The following is a 27,593-nucleotide window of genomic DNA, read 5'->3' as shown; positions in this document are numbered from 1 at the left end:
AGTGTAGATATGTGGTATATCCTACTTGCAGCCAAAATAGCTGAATCCACCAGGCTTTACATTGAGATAAGATTTTCAGCAACCTGACTGGGGATATGCGTTGCTTCTTTATGGTTACAAAAAAGATTCTGATAATGTAGACCAGCTCATCTCTGAATTTATTAACATACAATTTTATTATTTTTTTCCTTTCATGTCCAAATGAGAACTGAAATGGAATCCACAGCTGTATTCTTTCAACAAATGTGAGTTTTCTTACCCATATAAAACGTAACCTAGAAATCCCCAACTCCTTTCATGTAAATTGCCAGCTTAAAAAAAAAAAAGGGTAAAAAAAAAAAAAGAAAGAACATAAGAAAATAAGATATGCATCCTACTGTTTAACACTGTTTACAGATCTTGGTAGTTGGGGTGATAAGATACAGTATGTGGATTATTTAGCGATAGCTTTTGAAGTACATAATATTTATACACCTTCTCATTTAATCAACACCGGTATTCCTTTATGATCATTGCCAATTTGAATGATAAACTCTTTTCAAAGCATATCTATTTAATTGTGAATAAAACAATTCACTAATTCTTTGGCATCAGAGGAATCATACAGCTGCAATTGTTCCATTGTGGCGAGAACGAGACCTTTCCAAAGTTACTCGTCTGTTATCTGTAACACAAAGAAAGGAAAAAACAAATCACCATAAAATTTGAAACATGGATAATGCAATGTCAAGAGGTTTTCAAACAGCCCTGAAAATCATTTCAAATGATATGTAAATAAGTAACTAGGAGACCGGATCAGAGAAGTTTCACACTGCAGCTGCCAGACTGAGTTCAAGAGTTCTGCAATCAGCAATAAATTACTTTCTTGATCAGAGAAGCAAGGTGATAAAAGCATTAGGAGAATCCTGAAGCACAGTCCCCTTGGAAACAGTAGACAATAACTAAAATTCTGGGTAAAAAACCTATTTTATAAACATTTTAGGCACTGAACCTCTGGAAAAATACATTTCAGGTTTCATGGGAACGCGCTGACCAGTGTGGTGGTGAAAAGCCTGCGAGACGCTGCAAGTATAAAAGCGTTAACACTGTTCACTATGATTTGGTACAGAGTTAAAAATAGAACAGTTAAATCTGCCACTTCCTAAGTATTTCCTGACTGTGCAATGTGAACAACTTTTAGTATAAAATATTACACAGTAATTATTGCAATGAATAATAAATACGTCTCTATCACAGGAAAACAACCATGAAGTACCAGCCATACTCCTAAATGCCTTTAAAATAAAATTTTAAAGCAAAGAATATACACACGCACACAGAAAGGGGCAGAAAATGAAACCCCACTTTAGTTTCTGGAGGTTTTGATCTTTCAGTTTTAAAATGTGGTCCTGCCATGCAGTTATATATACATTTTTAAAATTTTTTTGTGATTGCCTACTTTGGCCCCAGCCTTTTCTATTCTCTCATGTCACATTAAGGTTGCTGCTCTTTGTTTGCATCAGTGCAGCATCGACATTGCTACAGCATCAGGGTGTCCCGATACATGGCTGGAACTCCTCCTTAGTGCTGGAATATTACAGAACAAGAGACACCTCATAAGCAAAAAGTCTGAGAGGCAAACTGCAGGCAAGCAGGTTTTCTCAGCTTTTTTCCAAACGAGCCGATTTAGCTCTGTTTCCACAGTGCAGCTGACTATAAAAGCATGTGTTACTGGTACTGCTGTGGGAGAGCGCTGAACTCGGGCCAAGGCAGAAGATTCAGGCACAACACACAAAGACCCCAGAAACATCTGATGTTCCCAGAAATTCTTTGTCAAAGCTATTGACTGAATCACTATGTTCCGGAGACCAGGGGAAAAAGGTTGGAGCAAAGACCAACCTGGGATCTCATCAATGCAATGTAAATACCTGAAGGGAGGCTGCAAAGAGCCAGCCTCTTGTCAGCAGTGCCCAGATTGAGGACCAGAGGCAATGGGCACAAACCTAAACACAGGAGGTTCCTTCTGAACATCAGGGAACACGTAGTTAGCACTGCCATAGATTGCCCAGGGAGACTATGGAGTCTCCATCCTTCAAGACATTCAGAAGCTGTCTAGATGCAGTGCGGGACAACTGGCTCTAAGTGATCCTGCTAGAGCAGGGGGGTGGACAAGTGGACAAGATGACCTTCAGAGCGCACTTCCAACCTCACCCATTTTGTGATTCTGTTCTAAGCCAAAAATGGCCCAATCACATCAAGTATGGTTCTGGAGAAGACAAAGAAAGTCATCTCTGTGATCTCTTTCTGAACAAAAACCAGAAGATGCCTCTTGAGACTGCATGAGCTCTGCAAAATCAACCTTCCTTTTCCCTGTTCAATGAAAGTGTCTCCAACGCTATAGGGAATTAACGGCTCCTTTAGCAAGATTATTAGTTCTTTTTATAGTTCTGCCTTGCCTCCTTTTCCTAATGAATCTATCCATGCATAAAGTATTCAAATTACCCTAAGTCAATCTGTTTTGCATGGGAATAAATCTCTACACTGGTTGCAGTGTCACTAGGCACTGGAAATTAAAGCACAAAAATGCTGTCTAAAACCCAAGAAGGAAAGTTATCAACTCAAATGTGCTGCTGTTCCTCTGGAACAGTGACTAGTAAAAGGATTCAGGCTCTCAGTGGGGGGATGTGCCTTCACCAGCAGACTATTTCTTGATAACGTTTCAAGACTGTCAACTGTACAGGTTAAAAACTGATTAAGTGAGTCTAAGAACTGTTGATTTCTTCCTACTTGGGGTTTTTTTTAGATTTCTCTATTTTCTATATTTTTTTCCATCGTGGTAGAGACAAACAGTTTTTGCAAATGACAGTTCAAATTCTCCTGTAATTGCACAACTGAGCTGGGACTTAAAGACAACACAAAATGAAATTGTAAAAAAAACCCTAGAAGCATTATTATCATTTCCCAATTATTAGAACTAATCTATTCTTTTAAATTATTTCCACTTTTTAAATGGAAGCAATTATAGCTTCTAGAGATAGAAATAAAAAATCTGAAAGATTCAAGAGAGACTGGAAAGAATCACAAAGTTCTTCTAATCAAGGAAATTGGGATAAATGACTCAGTTGTTGCCAGTAAGAAACAATGTCAGCGTCTGCAAGAGATCTGTCTGCAAAGCTTAGAGCACTTCATAGTGAGTCTTACTAAAACAAAGGCAAGTAGGATATAAATTACACTTTGATAAAATTTTCAGCTCATTATAAAAAAGGGGTGGGAGGATTAGATTTAGTTACTGTCAATGTGAAAGCTTTAACACAGCTGAAAAATTTGGAGGTTATTACAAAGTATGTCTTGTTCTTTACAAAGAGATGTATTTTATTCTCACATGGAAAAGGCGAGGGGCAATGGGTGCAAGTTTCTCCTTGGGAGAGTCCAACTGGACACAAGGAATTTTTTTTCAGAATGGGAGCAATCAGCCATTGGAATAGTCTCCCCAGGGAAGCTGTGGATTCCCCAAGATTGGACATGTTGAAGATTCAGGTGGACAGGGTGCTGGGTCATCTTGTCTAGGTAGCACTTTTATCTAGATGGTGCTTTTGCCAAGAAAGATTGAACTGGATGGATGCTGAGATCCCTTATAACCTAGTTTTCTGTGATTCAACAGTGAATTTGCAAGCAACCTTCTGTGCAACACCCCATTAGTGTGTGCATGTACATATATGCACACTCAAAGAAATGACTCTTCACTAGAAGTAAAATTTGCTTGTATATGTATAGACATATTAGTTAAAACAAGGGGTTTTGTATTAAGATCTGAAACTGGACTGGACTGGTATTTCACTGACTCAAGCAAAAAGTTTAAAAAATCACGACATTTATAACACTTTCAACACTGACATTCAGCAGTCTCCAACAGCTGTTTTTACTGTTTTTACATTACAGATCATAGTGAATACAACACAAAGCAAGACTGGCTGGTCTAGTTTAAACTATGTGTAACACCAATAAACGGTAAAATATTGTGCAGGGTTGGGGACAGAAAATAGAAGACATTAGCAGTAACCTAAGAGTATTTAAAATTAAGCCAGAAATAATTTCCAAAAGGCTCAGGCGTACAGGTTAGAAGCATGTAAAAATGACTAGAAATCATGGCAATAGGTTCTGTGTCTATCAGTCATGCCTTCTGGGTAACCCATCTATCTATGTAGACCAAAACTTTGCTTCTCACTTTAATGTCAGAAGTACATCACATTTAAAAGTAGGGCATTTCCCAAGCATCTGCAATCCTCGTATTGCAGACATGATAATCTATCTCAGAAATGAACGCATGCACTTAGAAGTGATCTCTCAATCAGCTGAATGCACCTTTTCTTGTACCACTAAAAGGTAGAGACATGAAAGACTGAAATGGAAAATAAAGTATTTTTGTATCATAAAATAACATTCACTTTTTGGCTAGCTGGATGATCAAATTCAAATACAGTAAATAAACAACTAAATGCTCAGCAATCACATCAGTAGTTCCTTCTCACTACGGAACTGGAATGTCATCTTGACCAGGAATACTTTACACCTCCACTGAAAGAAATGTATGGACCTTGTTATAATAACAATGACTTGCTGATGTCTTCTTGTACTCAATATAATACTGAGATGTGAATAAATAATATTTACAACATACAAGATATTTGTAGAGGTGATTTTGGTGCATACACATCATTTACCATGCAATGTGAATCTACTGACATAAAAAACCCCACACTCTTCCAGGACGTAACTTTGTGCTCTCCTAATTATCAACCTTACTTTTTATGAGCAATCAATGCTAGTAATAATACAGATATGCAACTGAATGGACTCAGTCATGAGACTGAGGTATCTGATAATAGAAAAAGACAGACTCTATAAAACCATACTTCAAAGGTACTCGATTGGAATTTGTACTATCCTATAACAACCACCAAAAAAATACTCTCCTTGACATGCCTTACATTAAAATTATAAATGTATTATAAACTGCTACCTGGGGCTTGGTACCTTAGTTGACTAATTATCCAATTACATTAATCTTTCCCCAGCCAGTTAAAGCATTAAAAGTGTTTCTTTGTGACTTAATGACAGCAGTCAAATCAAACATTAGACTAGACTAGTATGATTTAAAAATCATCCTTCCCTGCACTTTCCTAGAGCGCTCATGAGGAGTATCTAAGTTTCTCCCAAATGGAAATAACTGCAGCATCCCTTGATTAGCATAAAAAATCCACACTTCCCTCCCCCCCAACCAACAACCAAACATGACTGGCACACATAACTATCTTTTTCCATTAAAAAACCCCAAAAGACTGAAACATTAGTCTATATAAAAAAGACAACGCACCTAAACATCATAAGCAAAACAACTAAAAAGAACACTGGAGTTTTCAGGAGTGAGAACTACCAGAACTGGTTTGCCTTCTGCAAAGACAATGGTCACAGGACCCTCAAACCTCAACAACATGTATTTTAAAGAATGTCTTAGTTAATAAATGCCACCTCAAGAAGAGCTTAAAGCAGTTCCAACATACTGAATATGGAAGGGGAGCAGTGTACAGCATTGGGTGCTCAGCTAGCAACGGCTGTGCTAGAGCACATGCTGCAGGGCACGAGCCCCTGGAAGGAGAGCTCTGAAATACTTATTTCTTTCAAAAGCTCACACCATTAACTTGCACAGTTGCTACATATTTTTCTTTTTTTTATTCTCCACACCCCAAATAACCTCTCCAAGGTGAAATAATTAACCTTCCTGTAGCTGACAATTATGAATGGTGGTTAATGCTCAGAGAAACAAAGCACCAGCTTGAGATTACTTGAAAATGACCACATGAAGCAGCCAGAACACTCAGAAATTAATAAAATACATAAATTTTCATATTTTTGAAATAATTTTGACTATGTAGAAGATGTAGGAATGCTGTAAGGGAATTTGTATGGCCTATGCCTTTGGGAACCAATTACATTATTTACATAAACATTTATTCATTCAGGCAAAATTTTCTTCACTAGGAAATCCTACTGAAACACACCTTTAATTTCATGAGCAGCCCAAGGAAAATTACTCATACAGTCCCAGGTACTTCAGCAATCACCACAAACATACAGAACACGGAAAACAATCAGAAGAGCGAGATAATATCCTGTAACTATGGAATGATTGCACCAAATACGTGTAAGGTGGTCATTGAAGATGTTTTTTAATGGATAAAGTGTCACAACAGATGGCAATTCTAAGAAGCAAATGCTGCATCTCCGATACTGATGACATTGGCATTTCCTCTTTAGCAAAAAGAAGCCTGAATTGCACTTTACAAGTTTCACATTTTTTTTCTGACAGAGATAACTACATATTCTATGTAGTGTCATTGATTAAAATTGGAACAAACTTAAATCACTCTGGCCTGGGTAGCCTCTAGCTTTCTCCTTGACCCATCTATGCATAGGGAAAACTGAAGCCAGGTTACAGCGTCCTTTGATGTAACAGTGTGTTATCAATTGCTTTAAAGAGCAACCCATGACAAGAATTAACTTTATTAGTTTTCTTTATTGACCACATGCACCCTCATCAGCTTAGTTTACCAACAATGAAAGGTAAATCTATCTGGGAATTGGAATTGATAGAAGCAGAATAGATATAGTGTAAGACAGCAGGGAAGCCCATCAATCTCCAGCATCTCTTTAACAGACAGAGCTGAACACTGTTCTCTGTATTGCCTGGCCTGTACCTATGACATTATTAGAGAATACCAACTGAGAAATAAGCTAGTCAGGGAAATTAAGGGCTTCAAAACTGTTGTTGGTGTCTAGAGCAAAATCCTTTTGAGAAACAGCACCTTGAGAGAAAATGGCTCTCCTAACCTCAATTCTGTTAAGACTCAGTCCATCTCTCTGAGATTTGATTTCAAACTGATCTTTCAAAATGTGCGGCCCATATAGCAGAAAAATAGCAATGAGGTAAAAATCAGTTGTGGGAGAAATGCAGCCAAAATAACAGCTCAGAAAGTACTCTATGAAATACACAGCAAGTTGAAAATATCTTTATAGCAAATGGATGAAACAAGCAAATAAAACAGGTTTCTAACTGGGTTAAGGGAAACAGTACAGTTAATATGTTTTCTTCTAATCCTTTAGTATTTTAAATGCTCCTATTTCAACCCCAGCAGGCACCCTACACATCCCTGACAAAATCTGAGCTAGACCCTTTATAATCATCACACTGGGTTATTTTACATTCATTTGGATTTGATATTTTTGTAACCAAAGATGAAAAAAAGATCAAATGATATGACATCCCTGTTCTCAGCTTTTTTTTTTTCCTAAACAGAATCTCAAATTCATGACAGTCAAACTTAAATGACAGCTAAAATGGTTATTTTAGCATCAATTTCAAAGAAAACATTGATGTTTCAAGCAAACCCTGTAGCTGTGAGGTCAAATTCTATAGAGTCTGTTTTATTTTGGTTTAGGTCCAACCCCAGTCTTTCTTGTGAAAACCGAGAGATAACCTGATCATACACACATTGTATGTTGTGAGGATGGAGGAAAAATAAACTTACCCTTAGGCCAAAGAAACAGCAGGGGTTTTTTGGTGGTGGGTTTTTTTTTCCCCTCAGGCCCTCAAAATCAGAGAGCAACCATAAACAGCCCCAACACAGTAATTATAAATGCATCATGTGTTGATCTTACAAGAGTTTAAAGATTATGTTCTTGACCTGGTTAGTGGGATGCTTACCAATATACTGGTAGATAAGAAAGGGTGCTAAAGAATAAGAAAAGGTGGAAAAGGGGTTGGAAGAAATAAAGAGAGAGAAAATAAAGTGGGTCTGTGTAGCTATTAAGAAGATTTCTGGGGTAGGAAGTAAACATACAAAGGAGAATGTTAACAGACTTAAAAGGATGTGTCTCAGGAAGGAATGGTTCCTCTTCAGAAAAGAGGCAGACACACACACACACACATCTCCTGAGTTATCGGCAGAAGTCAGAAGTGCTGAAATTATCATTATCACACATAAGCATTAAGGTAAAATAGATTTTTAATGTAGATATTTATTCTGTTTGAAAAGATTTCCTTCCAAAGTTTTGTTTATTTAGATAACACACAGTACCTTCACTTTAAGAAGGTTCCCTGACCAGCCTACGTGCACAATTTCTCATTAAGAAGTTACATGGATGTTTGGATTCCTTTTAACTTGCTAAATAAAAGTTGTTAATATCCAGAAGCACTGTAGTACAGTCAGGTCTAAAATACAGAGAGCTAAAGGATTTAAATCCTGGCACAAAGGGGTTCACTCAGATTAAAAGGGAACAAAGTCATGTCTAATCTTATTGCTGCCACTCAGACCTTGCTTGTTGGGCACCGCTAATGGCAGCCTTTGCGTTGTATGAAAATGCAGAACATCAGTAGAAAAAAGAAATTATGTTCTATGTGTTACACATAAAAATGAATAATGTGAGAAGTTTTAATGTTAAATGGCATGTGTGATGACATTTACCAGCTCAGTGCAATCCAGCTGTGACCACAGTCAATACAGTATCAGAACACAACCGAAGTAGCAATTCTGTAACATAAATACAGGGCGCTGACCATCTGTATCACAATTCCATTATGCAAATAAATATTTATCCTATTTAGAGCTGAAGAAAATCTAATTGAGTACTTATAGAATAAAAATGGATTTTTAGACCCTATTTTCAAGTAATCTGTTTAAAATAAATTTTACTATTGCTTATTCCAGGCCTTAAAAATTTAACAAAAAAACGAACTATGAAGTGGACTTAAAGATATTAAAAAACTCCAACAACAAATTGTCTCAATAAGGTAAGATTCCTCATGATCTATTTAATATTTTAATTTGACTTTGCTTTTTTTGTTAACAGTACCGCTTGGGATATGCAGTGAAAGCTCTTCCACAAGAATTGCAATGGAAAAGCCTTAGTTTGAGACAACACATGCCTGCCTCAGGGGTTACAAGACAAATCAATCTATTTTTCTCCTTTCCTCCAAGGGTAATTGGCCTTTAAAATTACAGAGGAAAATAGGCCTTCACGTCAGTACAATGCGGGCACATATACAGCCATTTCCCATTTCTTTTTCAGTTTGAATTCTCAGCTGAGAACTAAACTTATAAAGGTGGGAAAATAAAAAGAAGATGAAGAGGAACGATTGCATCAGTTCAAATCCTCTCCCGTAACAAGCAGCACTGTGACCAGCATTTGAGCCCAGAATTTGCTGAAACCTGCTATGAATAGCTGTCATCTTACTAGTCAGTAGGGTTTTTTTAATTCTTGTTTGTGATAAAATTTACTTGAATTTTTGTGACAGCCTGTACCACCAGCACTCATGGGGATTTGTCACAGAATTTAGTTAAACAGAGAAGTTATAATTATTGCTTCATTTCACATACAATCTCACAAAAGAGCGCTGATTTTTACCTCATCCTTATGAAATTGCCTTTTTCAAGCAACAATCGTGGCTACGAGTGTCCCTCTAATCCTTACGCTCTCTTACACATACAATCAGGGATAAACTCAGTTTCAGGTTTTGAATACTGTTAAATTGTAGACAGCAAATTTTAATTTGGCTAATAAATTCTTTCACAGCAGTGAAGCCCAGATTATAATTTTCATATTTTTCTGACTGCTATTAAATGTGATTTGCAATGCATTACTCATATCATACCTCTAGAAAGAAATTCTTATGCAAAAATATTGTCCAGTGCATACTGATGAGTAATTCAGCCAAACTACAACTGATACATAAAAACAACAACAACAAAAAAGGAAAAAGTCAAAACAACTTTAGTCTTCTAAAAACAGTGCTAAAATTCCCTAGAAACAAGTATTGAAAGTGTACCACTAAACCTTTAATATGAACTAGCTCACTGGGAGTGCATATACAGGTGTAAAGCAATTATTAGATTTGATATCTGAATGAACTCAGGTTCCCATTAGAGCCTGAACGCTCCAATGACCCTATTATTTTCCTTTCAATGCTCCCAGACCTGATCAACTTAATTATTCTGACCAGTGAAACATTTAGGACAGGAATATATGATTTGTTTAAAACCAAATGAGACAACTGAAAGTACTTCATAAAATAACACGCAAAAAATGAGCAAGATATATATGACGTGTCAAATCCCAGAAGAAGGTCAGGTCTAACTAACAGTAACAAAGAAACAGAAAAAAAGAGATCCAAGGCAATAAAGCTACATTTATTCAGGTATTTTTCTTTGAACTTCTAATTTGTAATCTTTATTGCATCTCATGTACAGTGCTAAAAGTACATCTTAGAAATCAGAGGGGCAAAACAAATTTCAGGGAGTAAACAAACTACAGTGAGGAAAAACCCTAACCTTCAGAACATGGATGTCTGTCTCCTTCCATGACTACGTACACACTTTCAGCAGCTGCCCAAAAGTAAAACTGGATCCTCTAATGAAAAACACTTCACATTAGCGAGGACAGATTTGCTGACGGAAAAGGTGTCTTTCCCTATTTTAACTGTACCTACTATTGTACTGTTAAGGAAAAGCGTGTGACATTGCAAAAATAACCATTCACATTTTGAACAGATTTGGTCTGACGGTAATAAACCATCCTCTTCATGAATAATGGAATTTAAAATGGCTCCCAAACCATCCTATTCCCAGCTCCCCTATTAACACCACTCCTCTTAAAATTTGTATTTGCTTTGAAAATAAGTTGACTGTAAGGTTACGAACAGGACAAAGAAATAAAGACAGTAATAGGTTCTGAACTTGAAGCATACAAGCAGCCATAAAGTTAGCATCTTCTCATCCAAATGCATTTGTCCTTAAAAAGAATCAAACTGACATCCAAATGGTCCCCTTGCCCCTTACCTCCTTTCACTAATGATATGTAATGGCTGCTGAGCCTGCAATAAATGTGTTTATGTCCAGCCAGATTGCCATCATTTTACAATCTAATCTGATACTTTTAAGAAAGAAGAAAGTCGCGAGAGACCAGCACCAGCTTGTGCTGAAGGCATTTCTTGACATCAGCCTTCACTTCGCACTTCAAATGGAAGTATTCGATTTGACAAAACACACAGAAAGTCAAGAGAGAAGGCTCTTCACCTCTTCTCTGAGACTGCCTGATAAAAGTCAATACCAACTCCTGTACAAAGTTACAATCAAAACCTGCCAGATGAAAGTCAAAGGGGAAGCTTTCTAGCTATTTCTTACTGTATTTTATTAAACAGCGGCGTAAGAACGCGTTCGCCTCAATAGGATCTACTCCACCTCCACTTCGCAGTTTAACGGTTAGCGGTTTAAATGCTGGATGCCACATCTCTCATGCACAGCTGCTTTATTCTCTGCATAAAACATGAAAGTAATGAACTCAAAGATAAGGAAAAAAGAGGAAGCTCTCTTCTCTCTAAAGGAATTTCTTTCAGGAGTTGGGTAACACTCCTGAAAAGCAAGTATTTCCCACTGTTCCATGTAAACTGGCTACCGCAGTTTTTCTCCACAACTGAACAATTGACAGCCCTTGTCAAAAGCAAACAATTTTCCTTGTAGCCAGCAAAAGTCTGTCTCCTCTATTTTTTATGCACCAGAAACAAATTCTCTTTATATACATAAAAAACCCAAAGCTCTGCAATAACTTGTAGTCTACATGTAAAATGAAATATTTTAAATAATACAATAAAGGCAGACTATCTATAATTATTTTTTGATTAAATAAAATATCAGCATTTTTTATTCATGGCTAGGTTAACATTTACAATTCAGCATTTTGCAATATTTAAATGGAATTGAATATGCTATGAGAAAACTTAAAACTACATCACTCCTGTATGACCGGCTGGCACAGGCTGTAGTCTTCTGTGCCCATCTGCACCTTCATCTTTTAATATTAACGACAAGCTCCTGTCGGAGCCCGGCAAGATGATCTCATCACTACCTGTTACTTCTCTACACACCCCAACAGAGAATAACTAGATCCTGCACGTGACTTTCACCATCAATTATTTGCATTGAAGGCATATGCAGGTTATGGGAACGTGAAACTGTTGCTTATTAAAAGAATTCATACAAAGAAGTAATTTAGACAATTCATGACAGAGTCTGAGGTAAAATAGAATAACTTAGGAGCTGAATTTCCTTCCTGGCCAAGCACAGACAGCTCCCTTATGATCAAATTTGAGACCTCAGTGCTGAACAAGGCAGAATTTGACCCTCTATGTTCATATAAAGACCAATAGCATAAAAGCAGTTAATGCTGTGAGAGCATTAAAAAGATCAAAACAGTTTCTCTTTAGGAATACTGGTATCCGAGGAATGTCATTTTATAAGGTTTCCTGGGCTATTTCAGTAACAACTAACCCCCAAAATTAACACCTGATCACTCCATAATCCTGATCTATTTTGCTTCCAAACCCTGCCGATGTGTCCCTTCCTCACTAGTACAGTTCCTTCTGCCTCAGCAGCAAGGCTCTCAAAGGAAGAAGGGCAGGGGTAGCATGTCATTACAGCACATCTGTCTGTTACTTGGACAGTTCCTAAGAACCTGTGAGTTTTATAGGACTGCCTTACAGCCCTCCTGCACAGAGTAAGGGCGTAACGATATTTAGGTGTACTATTGTTGCCTGCTTTTTAAAAATGGGTTTAAACAAGCTAGGGCTTTTTAAGACCACACACCAGAATATTACCTCCAAACGAGTCTCAACACCTAAACACATCCCTTTTTTGGGGAGGGGAAGGAGCAATTATATAAATCTGGACACAACTGTTCTAGAAGCACAATACCTATATATGATAACTTCTGAGACCAAGCTTTTCTACCTTTCCCAGATGCATAACTGGAAACCCTTCCTCTATTAAACAATGAGCTGTGACAGTGCTGATAGCCTGCATTATGCATTATGAAAAGGGGTGGAAAAAAAAAAGTTATCATCATCTCTATTAAGAGCAAGACCAAGTCTGGCTTGATACTGAAGAACACATCTGATAACTAACAAGAACATCTAGCAAGTTCTCACGAAGTTTTAAATAACAATTTGACTTTTTTCTTAAAAGAAAAATAAACAATAGAGCTAAAAAGAAGTTAAGCTCTTCTGAGATTTCTTCGTTGCACTATTTTTTATCAGAAATGCTCTTCGAGTCACCAGATGATACCTTATTACAACCCACAAGGGCTGCACTCACTGGATAACGTCAGAAATGGAAAAATAACTGACATCTTTCTACCTCTCAATACCAAAGCTATAAACTTTTTTGAAATTACTTCCCACTTACAGAAGGAGTTCCAGAGCAAGCAACACCAAGGTTAGCTTTAATTGTCATTGGTTTTGTCAAATAATCTTCACGCTGCTAGCATATTTTAAATACTATTTTGTTTAATTGAAGTAAACTCACATTAAAATTCAAAGCCAGGTAACAGATGAGATGAATGAATAAAAGAAGTATTTTTCCATGAGTTTTTAACTATTACTTTGATTCAGAAGTTGCTATATCCAAATGCTAGTGCCAAAATTCATAATAAGAACAAAACCATTTTTAGATACATGAATGCTAAAAAAGCAGAATGCTAGGAATGCGCTGACTACACCAGAAAATTAGACCTTCCTCTGTAACTTCAGGCACGACCTTTTTAAAATAACATACTCAACTATAAAGTTTCTGGCAATATTCTACAGTCATTTTTCCTTGAGGTCTTATAAAACCCAGCCTGCTCTCCGCCCCTTTTGGCATTAAACAACTTTATCTAGTTACCTAGTTTTAGCTAAGGACTTTGGTTACAGACATCTGCCTGATTGCTACTTTGCTCTTGCTCACTGAAGAGCTCTAGCTATACTACGACAGAAAAACAGACTTCTCCAGCTCCACTGAGCAGCGAGAACTGCAGTTCTATGCTCTAAAGTCTCCCTTGGTTGCTGCATTGTTTCTGAAAGTTATACCACTTCATATCAATTGCTCACAATCCTCCTGCGTTCGCTGACCTCTTCGTTATTAATTTCCTTAATACATTATCTATCAGATATTCTTCCCTGACATGCTAAACTTACACCATGTTAAAATTCTCTTTCAGATAACACAAATACCACACTCCAACTTCTGTGCTGATAATTGAAAGTGAGCTGCATATGTAACTATGAACAGGGGAACTGTGAGCTACTGAGTGGATTTACCCTGAGAAAGGAATAGAAAATCATCTGTACTTCCTCAACTCTCTTTGTGGAGTCCTTCATCAGTTTCCTCTCCACACTGAGCCCACTGTACTCCTTCAGATGGTTTTGCTTTAATCCGTAGGTGAATCAGCTTCATTTTTACCTGCTTTCTCCTCTCAGCATTTTCCAAACATGGCTATATTGCCTTTCTTCCAAAAATGCTGATTGGTATCCACAGCATTAGGTGAGCATCCCACCCTTCCCCATGCCACACCGTATCTTGAAAAAAAGGAGAGAGTTGTTCAGGCTTGTAACCCATCCTTATGCATCAGGACCAAAACAGCCCACTTATTCATCTCATGCAATATGTGTTAACATAAAGCTTGAAAAAAGATATTCATATTCACCTGGGCTGGGTGGGAAGCAGTAATGACACAGGAAGATTTTAGAATTTAAATTCTACTCTTCACCCTTCTCCAGACTGAAGCAACAGAAGGCAAGGATAGGGCAAGGGTAGCTTGGCTGTGCATACGGGAGCACAGGAGGCTTGGAACAGGTCATTGCTGAGAGTGCAGAAAAATGAGCAAGTCATTCAGGGACAAAGCTTGGCCTTAAGCATCTTCTCAACAGAGGACTTGATTTGCTAATAAGGATGAGGATTGTAGGGTAATCTTTTCCCCTGTCACATGGAAGAGACTTTAGAATCCCATGTCTGCTCTTAGATACCTTCCAGCCTCAAAAAGAATGTTTTGTGCCACAAAACCATTATTTTTCTTTCCAACTTTTTTTTTCCCTTTTAGACATCCAATTTACAGTACCACTCCAAAACTAGTTTTACCATACAATCAAGGAAATAATTAATTTACATGGAAGAAAAGAAAGTCAGGAGCCTCTGTCTGTTCTGGGAGAAAGTAGAAACTTCTTTTTCAGATTTAGCTGCCAGATAAAATGATTAGGAAAATACATCCTTAATGCCACTAAAATAACATTAATCCATCAGATATTTTTTGCCCAAAGCTGGCAATGTCCTTTAGAATTATGTTTTGCTGTATGTAAACAGTTTTAACTACAAGCTCCTTCAATTTCATCTGAGGGAATATTTTTTCACGCTTGAACTAGTTTCATCCTTACAAATAACCAAGTCAGTGTGTTAACAGTTTACACCTAGTTGCAATTCAGTAGGTACTGCGGCCTTTTAACTATCACCCACCTCTTCCTTCTATTTTGTTATAGCTCCTAAAGCCAAGGGATTCTGCTTGCTTTTAAAGCGAAAGCAATGAAAATCATCAACAGCTCATCGGCTGTCCCTCAAGAGCAGAGTGATTCTGATCTCAGAGCACACAACGCAAAGCCTGGTTTTTAAATTAAACTTTTGATCAAAGGACATGCTACCTTTTTTGTTTGTATTCGCTTCAACTGTAAGTTGTAGAAAGCTTTTCCTACAAAACAGAACTGAAACTTTGCTGCACTTTAATGACAATTCTTGTTGCAGTCCAAGTACTTCTCCTGAACTCAAGGAAATGATGATGTAAACTTAAAGATCAAATGACATTTTTGAGACTCTTAAAACTGCTTCATCAGCTGTTTATTATAAATGAAAAACTTAATTAGCAAACCTCCAATTTTCCAACCTAATATGTCAACAGAAAATAGTAAGAAAAACAAGAGTAAATAAAATGCAGCCTGCATTTCACCTTAACAACTTCACTTGCAGCTTATCTAGGCTTTATAGAAACCCATCTCTACAGGCTTTTGTAGACATTTACATCTGTGTTTTTGGACTATCCTACTCAGCAGTAGTGGGAAGGCAAACTGTAAATGAAAAATTTTCAAAAGCTTTAATGCAAAATTTGTTACTGAGGTTTTCTCCCCATACAATATGCAAATCTTGCCACTTACAGCCCAAGAGCTCTATTGATTGCCATTTAAGGCAAATAATGGTTTCATAAACCAACATGCTTGCAAAGGGCTGAAAACAGATCTCCGTAATACACAAGGAGAAAAAAACCAACACTCAGAAGTATGTAAAGTATTTTCATGTCCCCTTTTTGAATTTTTGACAAGCATGCATGTAAATACTCGTTGAATGGCAGAGATGCATGAACAGTATAAAGGAGTGGAAGTGTGAACTGCGATTGGATTTACTGGGTTTGTTTTGAGTTATAGTTCAAAAACAAGCCTTATGTACCTCAAGTCCAGCACAGCGTGAGACAGCCATAATGTCTGGAAAGTCCAGTGGGAAGGATTAGTAAATGTCACAATACCTTCAGGGCACCATAGATCCTTAAAATAGGTAATGATTTAAGAGTTTAAATGGGAAAAGTACAGCAGGGTGCCTCGAAAAGAAAAATCTGCATCAGGCTTAAAGGTCTACTAACTTAAGCTTAACGATGAGCAAACTAAAAGGTCACTGCATTGTGATCAGTGGATGTTTAGTTACAGCTGTTTGATGTGACTGATGCAATCGTTCAACAGTCCAGCAAAAGAACTATTAAAACAGTCCAAGTCACACAGTGACTCTTATGAAAAGATCACCCCTTTTTCTTCTATGTTACCGTACACACATGATCAGGACAGACCTTCTGAAGATTAAATGCTTTATATGCTTTCAAATAAGTTTATATGCAGTAGTTAATCTAAATAGCTGACGGCCAAGATTCCTGATTTCATTTACAACATAGGTAATGACTACTTGTATGATATCTGGAAATTCACAAGCTTTATAATAATCTGGTAAAATCGGTAATTCTCTACATTACAATTGACATGTGGTTCTCTGAACATTGATTAGCATATGAAACAATTATGATTTTGCCATTTAAAGACACCACGAGCAAATCAAACCAGTTGAAAATTTTAATTCTTCTTTAAAATTGCTCAGACAGTAGGGTATTTCAGACGTCTTTGCCATCTGAAATGTGAATTGAAAAAATAGAAGTCTAAAAATGTTCTCCAAAAATCCTACAAATTGTATTAAAATGAAATTCTGATAAACTGACTACACGAAGAACCAAAATCTTTTCATGTAAAATATGCAGAAATGCAATATTGAACAATTTTCCAAACACTTCCCAAAACATTTTTGAAAGAGATGTCAACTTTAGGTTGACTTTAAACCTAAAGGTTTAGAGCAACTGCAGGTATCTGTACGCAGTATAGCTTCAGCAAATTCTAAGTTTTCTGAAAATACTTTATTACACAAAATACTAATTTTTCCCTCCTTAGGAAGATTTTTAAGCACTGGCATAATTTTAATTTTTTCATTGGATGCTCTCCATCCAAGGTCATCCCTGTCAGCTTTGCAGACAAGACAGCTAATGGGAGTATTTTCTGAAACAGTATCAATACCAATTGCCTTCACTAGATATCTCCACTTTAATTAAGGGGTTCACAGTTTACTGCAATATTTTATTATGTAATATCTTCGTACAGTTGCAGATTAAAGTTTGTACACTTCCAAGCTGCTTTTCAGTTTCTTACAAGTTTGCTCGTAATCAAATTATTTTTTCGAATTACGTCATTGCTATTATTTTTCTTTCACAAGAAGTAGTATAAAGGGTTAAATCTACTGTTAAATATCCATCTCTTTAGACAGCAATAAGGAAATGTGATAGAAAGTTACAGAATCTTTGCAAAAACCAAAACAATGCAGCAGTAACAGTAAGGGGTTCATAATATATTTTTCGTAACTGAGGATACTTAACAGGATTTTATCTGCAGTTTGCCAAGGGCTAGCTGATGAGATTCCTGATAGAGACAAGCTTCAGAAAGGCTGTTTCACATATTAAACTGTGTCACGAAAACCCCCTCAGGTTTCTAACAAATAAAAATAATTTAAAAAGGATGCATCTTCATACCATTTTGTCACTGAGGAAAAATAATTTACATCCCACCAAGCCTATTTCCTCATAATATTACACATATATTACAAATTCACAGCATTCGTATTTTTGTAAATAAAACATTAGTTAACTTAGTAGGTCACATGTAGAACAGCAAAACCTACATCAATCATCTAATTTCACCTAAATTGTTTAACAAAATCACCTAGTCATTCCAGAAAAGAAAAGTGAATACATGGAAGAGAGATGAGTGGAGGAAACAAATTGAGCTCTCTACCACACCGAAGGCTTGCCAAGAGCATAAAATAACAGCAGTGGAAAAATATATAGGACTGTACTGCTAACAGTCAGAGGTAACAGAGATGTTGGCTGCAACATGAGGAGAGAATGGGCACAGAACAGAGCGGCAATCAAGGAGCCTTTGCCTACCCCATACAGACTGCGTAAATGTCACATCAGACCATTACGTGGAGACCAATGTCTTGAGCGCTACCTGTGACTACCCCACGGAGAAGCCCAAAAGAGGAAAGGCAACCTTTAGGTTGGTGCACAATAGCTTTTAGAGGATTTAGTTTAAGGTCCATCCTGTAACAGTAACCATGGTACTGGGACTTGACATCCTTGCATGAGCAAAACACCACACCAAAAATAACTGGTTCTGCTCAACTTGAAAAAGGAGGCTTATACAAAACCAAATAAAGAAAAGAAGTTTTTAAAGTTAAGGGACAGATTATTCACTTAGAGGTGGCATGAAGAATGCTTAAACATGCCCTCTCAGAAACACGCAACACTGACATGCCAAGTAACAGCGAGAGGATGCAAGGGGAAAAAGTATGGTTATGCAGTGGGATACAGGGAGTTGTTCTAAACAAGCAGTCATCCTTCCAAATGCTCAAATCTTGTCTAAAGCAGAGAAACAAAGCAGCATGATCATGCTTCATCGTGACTCCAGTACTAAGTATTACTCATACACACAGGACAACACCAAAAAATTCACAATGACAAAACAAACCCTGATAAGAAACAGTAACATCATTTCCATTACTACTTCCACATGAGCAAAAAGCATAAAGGTTTTTCGAAACCCTCCGAAACCTGATAGATGTCTAGTAGAATTATTCCTTATACATTTAAGTGGTGCTGAAAATCTCACTAAGTATCTTCAAAAAATCCAAGGTCAAATGCAAAGTCAGTATTTAAACAAACCACTTAGCCCCGGATATGCTGGGTCTAATCCTAGTAGTTTAGCCAGCAGTTAAGCTGTCTTTCCTTTTCCTTCTTTAACTCTGAAAATGGCTTAATCATCCAGTCTGGCTTTATGCAATTAAAAATCTCCCTGCCTGTAACTGACAACTGATGTAACAAAACATTAATTCTTGTCCCAAAGAATTCTGTATTTAATCTGTAATACTAATATTTGTCATATTCCGATAATACACTAAAATCATTGATTCTTACACCACCAATCCCTCGCTTTGACAAAATTTGCTTTTTGTACAAACCCCCAAATTAATTCATGCTACACAGCCTCTGTGTTTATTGCTTAAGAATGGTAGAAAATTCAGATTCTTAATATGCTTTGCCTTGCTTTTCCTTTCGATGACCTATGACTGTTCACATGAACTACAAAGAGGTTGAAGGAGTTAGGCTTCATCTGCTCCTGTGAAGAAAAGGGCTAAGGAAGTATCCAACAGCAACCTTCAGCTGCCTGAAGGTGAATCACAAAACCTAAGTCAAATGCTCCTTGGTCGTGGCAGAAGGTAAAACAAGAGACAGCAGTTCAAGCCTGCAGCTTAAATGTTAGGAAAACAAATGTCTATGTTAGGAATGCAGGGCAGCACAAGAATGGGTCACCCAGGAGGTTACGCAGGTTTTCAGGACTTGGTTTGATAACTCAGATCTGACTCTATCCAGTGCGGTGATGATCTGGCTTCAAGCTGGAGGCTGTGCTAGATGATTTCCAAAAGCCCTTCCAAACACTTCTCACACCCTATCAACTCCTTGATTCTTGGCAAGCATGTATTTCTGAATCCCTGATAAGAAGTATTAACACTAGTTATTTTTGGCTTGTCATTAGTATTTATGTGAATACTCTTAGCAGTTCCAAATGCCAAGGCTTTGGTTTCAGTGATATTTTTCAAATAGGAAAGGGTGGGTTTTTTTGGCCAATTTATCATTTCTAATCTGTTCAAAGCTGAAGACAGAACTCTTCAGTGAGGCTTCTTCATAAGTAACTGCTCATAGTGAAAACAAATTAACATCTATTATTTAACTTCATTCTTAAAATAGTTAACATATGCCTGGAGGCTAAAGCACATATTGAAAAAACAAACAAAACTTACAGATCGGGGATCTTCACCACTCTCTGAGGACTCAGTGATAAGATACAGCAGAGCTAGGACTCAGGCTAGCTGCCTGATAAATTCCTGATTGCACAAACCCACCAGTAACGCCTCAGAATTTAATAGATGTAAAATCTTATTGCTAACATATTCGTAACTGTAACAGCCAGAGTCAGCTGAGACTGAACCCGTAACACAGGCATTTAGGAAGTGCTGCTACGGATATGGTGCTGGAGTTCTGTGGATTTGGCTGCGTTTATTCCACAGTATTTTATAAACCTGCACCCAGGGTGCATGTGCTGGCCATGTCCATGTTGTGGAGCAGGTGTGCTCCTTGGTGAGGTACCCTAGTCATTTTATCTGAGGTACCCAGTAGAGAATAAGCCGGGTCACTTCTGGCTTGTGCGTCTGGGTTTCCTTCCAAATTGCCCGGAGGAACAATGCATCAGGATGCAGATGCAGTGAACACGTGGACCACGACTCTTGAGTAAGCCAAACATCTGTCCATGCCACAGTCACAGCCAAAGGGACTTCAGTCAGCACTGTGATGGGGAGTACAGCCTTGCTGGATTATCTAAACCTAACTAAATAACAAATTCTTGAGATTGCCACCCATCACCTTTAGCCCAGAGAGGATGTTGAGCAAGGATAAGGAAGGGGGGAGGGAAAACATGGACGACTGAGAAAACATTGTTATCCTTCCTTAATTATGCTTAGATTTCTGATGGATTTCATCAAAGAAACACAATACTGACAGAATTGGCTCTGTAACACCGAAGATACCAAAAAGAGATGCAAGCTTTGACAAATTCTTGAGAGTTCTGAAGGCTGCATATCACCAGAAAAATAACATGTAGCTGAGAAGAGTCAGCATGCAAACCAGAAGGAAATTAAGGAGTTAAAAGAAATGAAAGAAAAAATTAAAAAAAACCCACAGCACTGACTAATACGTGACACACCAAGAGAAAACAGGTTTCTGAGATCTGTTTGGGGTTTTGGTAGGGTTTTTTGCTGGGTTTGATTTTGTTTGTTATTTTTTTGCTGCCTTATAGCAAAGACTGTATCTATAAGGACAAGAGAGATTGACAGATGTCTCTCCAGCATGCATGGTCTGAAAACATGAAGCACAAGCAATTTCAGCTTCATTTTATTCTAAATATACGACATCTGCTGAAGTTACTTAAAAATTATAGGGCAACTTCAAGGAATTAGCAAATTATCTGGTCTAAAACTGTCACAAGAATATTTTAGATTCTGCTTTGAGTTGTGTTGTAATTTTCAGCCACCACTGAAAACTTCATCTGCCAAGAAAGCCCTTGCTCAGTGTAGAATTATAGTCCAAACAGACCTGAAAAGAGGAATTACCAAAAGGTAAAAAAGACTAATATGCTGTCATCTTAAATACCCTCAAAGTTCGAATATACATGGGAGCTGAAGTCAAAACCTTAACAAGTCCCGTCTGGAAAGAAAATGAACCCATTTCTGGTAAGAAATGTATCTGTTTAGTGAAAGACACTAAAAGACAGTGGGAAAAAGTCTCCATCTAACAAAACGTTATTAAAAATGGCATTTATTCTAGAAAGCCTAATTGTTTTGTATAGAAAGACATTATTAACAGGAAAGCAAAAGAAGATATATAAACTCTTACGATAGTAAAAGCAAGTGGTTTCAACTTTCTTGATAAAAAATTTCCTGTGGCTTCTAGTAAACCTGCTTGTTATGTCAAAAAGGATTAATTTCCACTGTCACTAGAGCCATAATTTAAAAAACTTATTCAGATTTAATTTAAAACATGCCTTCGCTTGTAGTTCATGGCTGTTTGAAGCTGGACTTAATCTAAACCATGATTTAGATTTGCAAAACTCTGGATCACTGAGGGCTGAATTTTATATCCCCAAGATCAGCCTAATCACAGAAGGAAAAACAAAATCTAGGCAAGTAATGCTATTTATTTTAAAAGGACAGACGGGATGACATATGGATTCTAAATACTGGGAAAACTCCAAGCCTGAAGCTATAAACACATACATGATATGTATGATATTTGTACGTTTACAATGTATGCACTATATGGATATTAGGTATCTATGCATACAAATATACATGGGACAAATATATGGGATTTGGGAAAGCTAATCAGGAATCCGTCACACTAAGAAAAACAAGAAAGAAAAGTTAATTGACAGGAAGCAAATAGCTCAGGAAAACATTTTCAAACAGCTTAGCTTCAGAGAAGCCATTGAATGGTGTGCAGGACCACACACAACTTAAAGACACAGAATAAAGCAAGCAGAGAGTAAAGCTACCTCCCATGTCTGGTAAATATAAAGGTGTGCTATGTGGTGGATGAACAGACTGTGTCCTGAAGAGCAGCCTGGCCTAGCACCACAAGAGAATGTAAGGTGTGGATAGAATATGGCTCCATATTCACTGATACCTCAGACATGAGAACACATACAACAATTGATAAAAATACCTTACATGTTTGCAGCTTAATTGATTTTTCTCTCAAAGGTCTCCTTGTGATGGAGGAATGAAAATATTTCTAATTAATAAAAACACAGCCATTTAATGTAAATGTAATGAAAGAGAACAACCAGCAACACGGGCTCTCAAGTTAAGTGGCAGTTTCTTTTAAGGCAGTACCAGACTATGAAAGCCTTTCCTTTAGTTTGCCCTTAAAACCAAGTTGACCAATCTGTCCAGAGACCAATTCCTACTTTATTCTACTGAATTCATTTTTAACTTTTAAGATCGCATTATACATGATCGACACATACAAGTTCTTCATTAGAACCTGTATGAAAAGATGTTCTAAACACAGGACACCCAGGCAGCAATCCCTGCCTGAAACCACATACATTCTTAACCCAGCTGAGGGGAAAAAATTAAAATGCAAAGAAGGATTTATGAATTGAATTTATTTTTTTATCTACCAGTCAGTCTAAGTTGAAACATGAATAACTGCTTTAACACAGAAACAGTATTCAAATATTTGACTCCATTCCCCTATTGCTTCTAAATTCACTCAGAAGTCAAGATTATTAATACTTCCTGACAGAAAATCAAGATTTAATGATCATCTGATAACCCTTACGAATTACAAAGTAAACTTAGATGATAATTCAAGACAAAACAAAATGTTTTTACAGTTGTAAAAAAAGCACCACGCAGAAGGTCTGTTTAGGTATTTCCTGTGGGACAGTAACTAATTTTTAAGGAAATACAGAGCGAAAAAGTATGTTTTGTAATGTACAGTACAAAGTTTAATAGCAAAAAAGGGACCTTTATTATGATCTATGGACCTTTTATGATGCTACTCTCAACTTTGATAAAACAGACAAACAGAGGCCCTCAAGCACACCTTCAAAAGAGCTTGTAATGGGAAAATGTACGAAAGAATTTTAACCCAATGACCTTGTCGCAATAATGCTGCTTACCTTTAGACAGCACCGCTTTCAACATCAAGCTTTCTATTCACCGGGTACATCAGGCCAAAATTGTTAAATATATGTGTCTTGTACAATTTTATATAGGAACTGATTTCAACATAGTAAAAATGATAGGCTGCAAATGATTTTTAGGTAAATTTTTAGTTTTCAGCTCATGTCTGCACGGAAGTAACATCAGAACTAACTGTGGTGTGAGAAATGGAGATGCAGAAACTGCACAGCCTGTGCATTGATTTTTTTTTTTTTTCTGCCCCAGAGTTCTCTGCCAGCAGAAACACTTTAAAGCACAGTACAAGCAAGTGACAATCTATTTACATGACTCTCTTCATTTTTTATTTTGCATATTGTTTAATGATATTTAGCCTTCAAAGTGATTACAATTGTTTCTCTGCCATGTACGTACATTGCCCTTCCTTGATTCAATTACCAAAACATTCAACCAGGGCAGCATTCTGTCTAGCACAGAGTACAAGATTAGACCAGAAAATTTAAGAGCAAAAGTAAGATCTAGAGGCACTTCTAGTACGTTCTGTCTCCAATAAAAATCCCTGGCAGATGCTTCTGCCAAATCCTTTAACTGTACAAATGTGGACCAGGATTTAGACGTTCCACCTAACCTGACCTGTGGGAAAAAATATTCTTCTGATGCCAAATCTATTTGTTTTACCCTGACCATTTCCACAATACACATGGCATGGAAGGAAGAAGGGTGAGAACATGCTCTACTCTGCAACACCAAGTTATGTTTCAGGGAGAGAGACCGAAGCAGTTGAGAAACCTCCCCTGATCTCAGTTACTAATAGAGAATTGGTTGAGAGCTGTTAATAACTTGAATGGAAGTCACAGCCACATCTGGAATTTTCACCTTCCATAAAATCTTAAGACCTACCAATGTGAAATAATCATTCATAAAGCACAGGTTGGGTTTTTTTTTGGGTTTTTTTTTTTTTTTTTCCTCTTACTGTTTCTGTATAGCAATAGACAAAAGATTTTGAGGCAGTCTTTATACCTGCAGAAATGATGGGTGAAGACAAAAGACAAAACCAGCATTTGTTTTCCTCAGTGCAACTCCTTCAGCATTTTTGCCCTGTCATCATGTATTTCGCCTCAATGTAGTTTTATTTTTAACAGTATGTTTCTGACATTGGCAAAGGGCTTCCACATATTTCTAGGGCATTCACCTCACACTTAAATCATACATTTAATCCATTTAATTTTTTTTATTTGTATACAGTTCTTGATTTGTATACATCACTAGCATTAAGTGGATTGCAGAATACAGACTGAGAGGTGAAAGCTTTGAGTTGTCCTTCATTTAAACTTTATATGACTTCTGTGTTCCCTAATGACGCCATTCTTACCTATAAAATCTATGTCTTTGCTATTTTAAACATAAAACTTAAAAGGCACACTGAAAAGTGCTGAATATCTTAAGTGGTATAGGGGGAACTTGGGACTTGCAGGAAGTAATTAACTCTCTTTTGCCTTTAAAGCCCTCCCTTACTCTATCTTCCCATCCTGCTTTGTCAAATTCGACAAGGATTTTGAAATACCATCTGGCTATTAAAGAGAGTGGAAGAAGAACGCTTTAGAAGCAACCATAGTAACGATAAAAAGCACAGTCACCCACTACCTGCACTGAAAAAGAACGACCAAAATAATTTATTGTTCAATACGTCAGTGCCTTTTTTTGTCACTTAGGGCTTACAATAGAAGCAAGAAAAGCAACAGGAAAGCTGTTTTAAAAATCCATTTAGGTGTTTGGTTTGGGGTTTTGTTTTTTTTTTTTAAATATTTTTCAATAAGAATGAATTTTCAGAATTATGTGCACTTCATCTAATCCTATGAGTCTCCCCTGAAACTTCCTCCTCCCACCCCGTCCCCAAACACTGCGAACTGGATTTTGTCATTTCAATGGGCATTGAGCATTGCATTGAAACACCAACAGAATTTGGGGAAGAGATTCCTATGAAAGCTCTTGTAACAGAATGTCATTCAACAAATTCCCTACAGAAAATTGTTTCAGACTGATAATCTGAACCTATTTGCATACTAATCAACTACCCCTTTAAGAATTACTACAAAAAGTACAGACATACACATATTTATAACAGAGATCAGTATTACTGTGTCTGTTCGCTATGATCGAGATGACAAATCCCGTTAGACATGTTTTAGAGAGAAAGGACTGATGGAGATGAGCTTTAGAAAGGAACACAGTTTTGTTCTCAAATAATACAAAAAAAAAGTTTTAATGCCTGTGTTATATGACAGATTTAAGCAAAAATAACCACATTCCATATCTCTATTTAGCCATGAATTGCCTTGGTCCTTTTGGCAGTGAATTTCTCAAAACTTTAAAGCACTGTATTTTTACATGAATCTACACAGTTTAAGGTATTTGATTCCCTCTTGGATACCTGAATGATTGGAAGGTGTATTAACAGCTGTTCACTATGGATTCGCTTGACATACAGGACTGATGTAAGGTGGGTGCATCTCCCTGTAGCTTCTATACAGGGAAACAGCATCACATATAGAAATTTAAGTAACCTTTAGTGTAAGTTAATCCTTCCCCTTCTAAGTACACATAGAGATAATGTGGGGGCATTAAAAGCCACTGATACGAGGACATAACTGAGATGCAGGCTGCACTGAAACTTTGAAACAGAAGTAACACAGCAGTACCTGGAAGTTTAGTGAAGGATATAAAAATACATGAAAGCTCAAACAAGCAGTGAACTCAGCCTATAAAACCAACCAGATTTATGACCCTCTACAGCCATAGAGCCTGATTTCAGTAATGCTACTGGATGGTAACCTGCGTTCCTAGGAAAACAACATCAGTTGTAAGATTTAAGATCATTTTGACATTTTTAATGCAGCTTCTTATACTATCAGTGTGAGTGAGGAAAGACAGGTAAAAATATAAAGATGGGAAGTGGCAAAGCGTGCAAAAAAATATCTGAAAATATATAGGTCAGAGTAAACAGGGAGGAAAAAATGAAATAAATGCAAGTATTTCTTTAAGAGAATGCAGTAATCTCTGCCACTCAATAGCAATACACAGGCATCATTCTGTCATCAAGGAGTAACTTGCTCAAAATAAATTGCTTGGGTAATATTTTCCCTTCATAAAGAGTAAATATCAAACATTAAAGTTACAGAAAGAACTAGATAAACGTAAACAACCAAATAAAGGAACGGAAAAGCAGCCATTTTCTGGAACTATTTCCAAAACCGCTATTTTTCCACTAAACTCTTTCTATATACAAACATTAACCTATCCTAATTACGAAAAATATTGTTGGCTATCAGCATTTGTCCATTCTCTATATCTTGAACTTAGAATAAGGTTCAAGTTTACACCAACCTTAATCGTTGGATGATGACGTTCTGCCTGTAATCTGCTTTTCAAGTACATAAAGTTACAGGGTTTCTAAATGTAAAAATATATACAGTTCCCATGTTAAAAACTTCATGCAGTAAATCTAAGCTTTTATGCAGAAGGTGTTCTGCAGAGATTAATGAACCCTGGTAAGAGTTTGGACAAGAAACTTCATAAGAAAGATGCTTTAAAACTCTTTGATACCACCTTTCCGGTTTCAGGGTATAAATCTTGATGTGCTTTAACTTAAAATTTGCTAGCAGTTCATGTCAAGACTATTAGAAAATGAGCAGGAAATAAGTTCTGATATTTATTGTACATTTTGGCAGCTTCTCAGGAGAGCAGAGCTTAATCCAGCCCTGTTCATCTCATGGGGATATAGGCAGGAGAAGAACCCTTTTTTCTGCATAAAGCGTTAAGAGGATA

At 37.0% G+C, this 27,593-nt stretch overlaps 1 protein-coding gene across 1 annotated transcript in view; it reads right to left on the bottom strand.

The window, feature by feature from the left end:
* Positions 1-332: 332 nt before the first annotated feature.
* DIAPH2 (diaphanous related formin 2) overlaps positions 333-27,593 on the bottom strand; it is a 226,576-nt gene continuing 199,315 nt past the window's right edge. The window contains exon 27 of the mRNA XM_084268950.1: positions 333-664. Coding sequence (XP_084125076.1) covers positions 600-664 — 65 coding nt within the window. The 3' untranslated portion in view covers positions 333-599. The remainder of the gene's footprint in view (positions 665-27,593) is intronic.

Source organism: Gallinula chloropus (genome assembly GCF_964237585.1).
Source record: "Gallinula chloropus genome assembly, chromosome: 11".
Lineage (NCBI taxonomy): Eukaryota > Metazoa > Chordata > Aves > Gruiformes > Rallidae > Gallinula > Gallinula chloropus.
The sequence above is the reverse complement of the archived record's forward strand: the minus strand, read 5'-3'. Positions and strand labels throughout refer to the sequence as shown.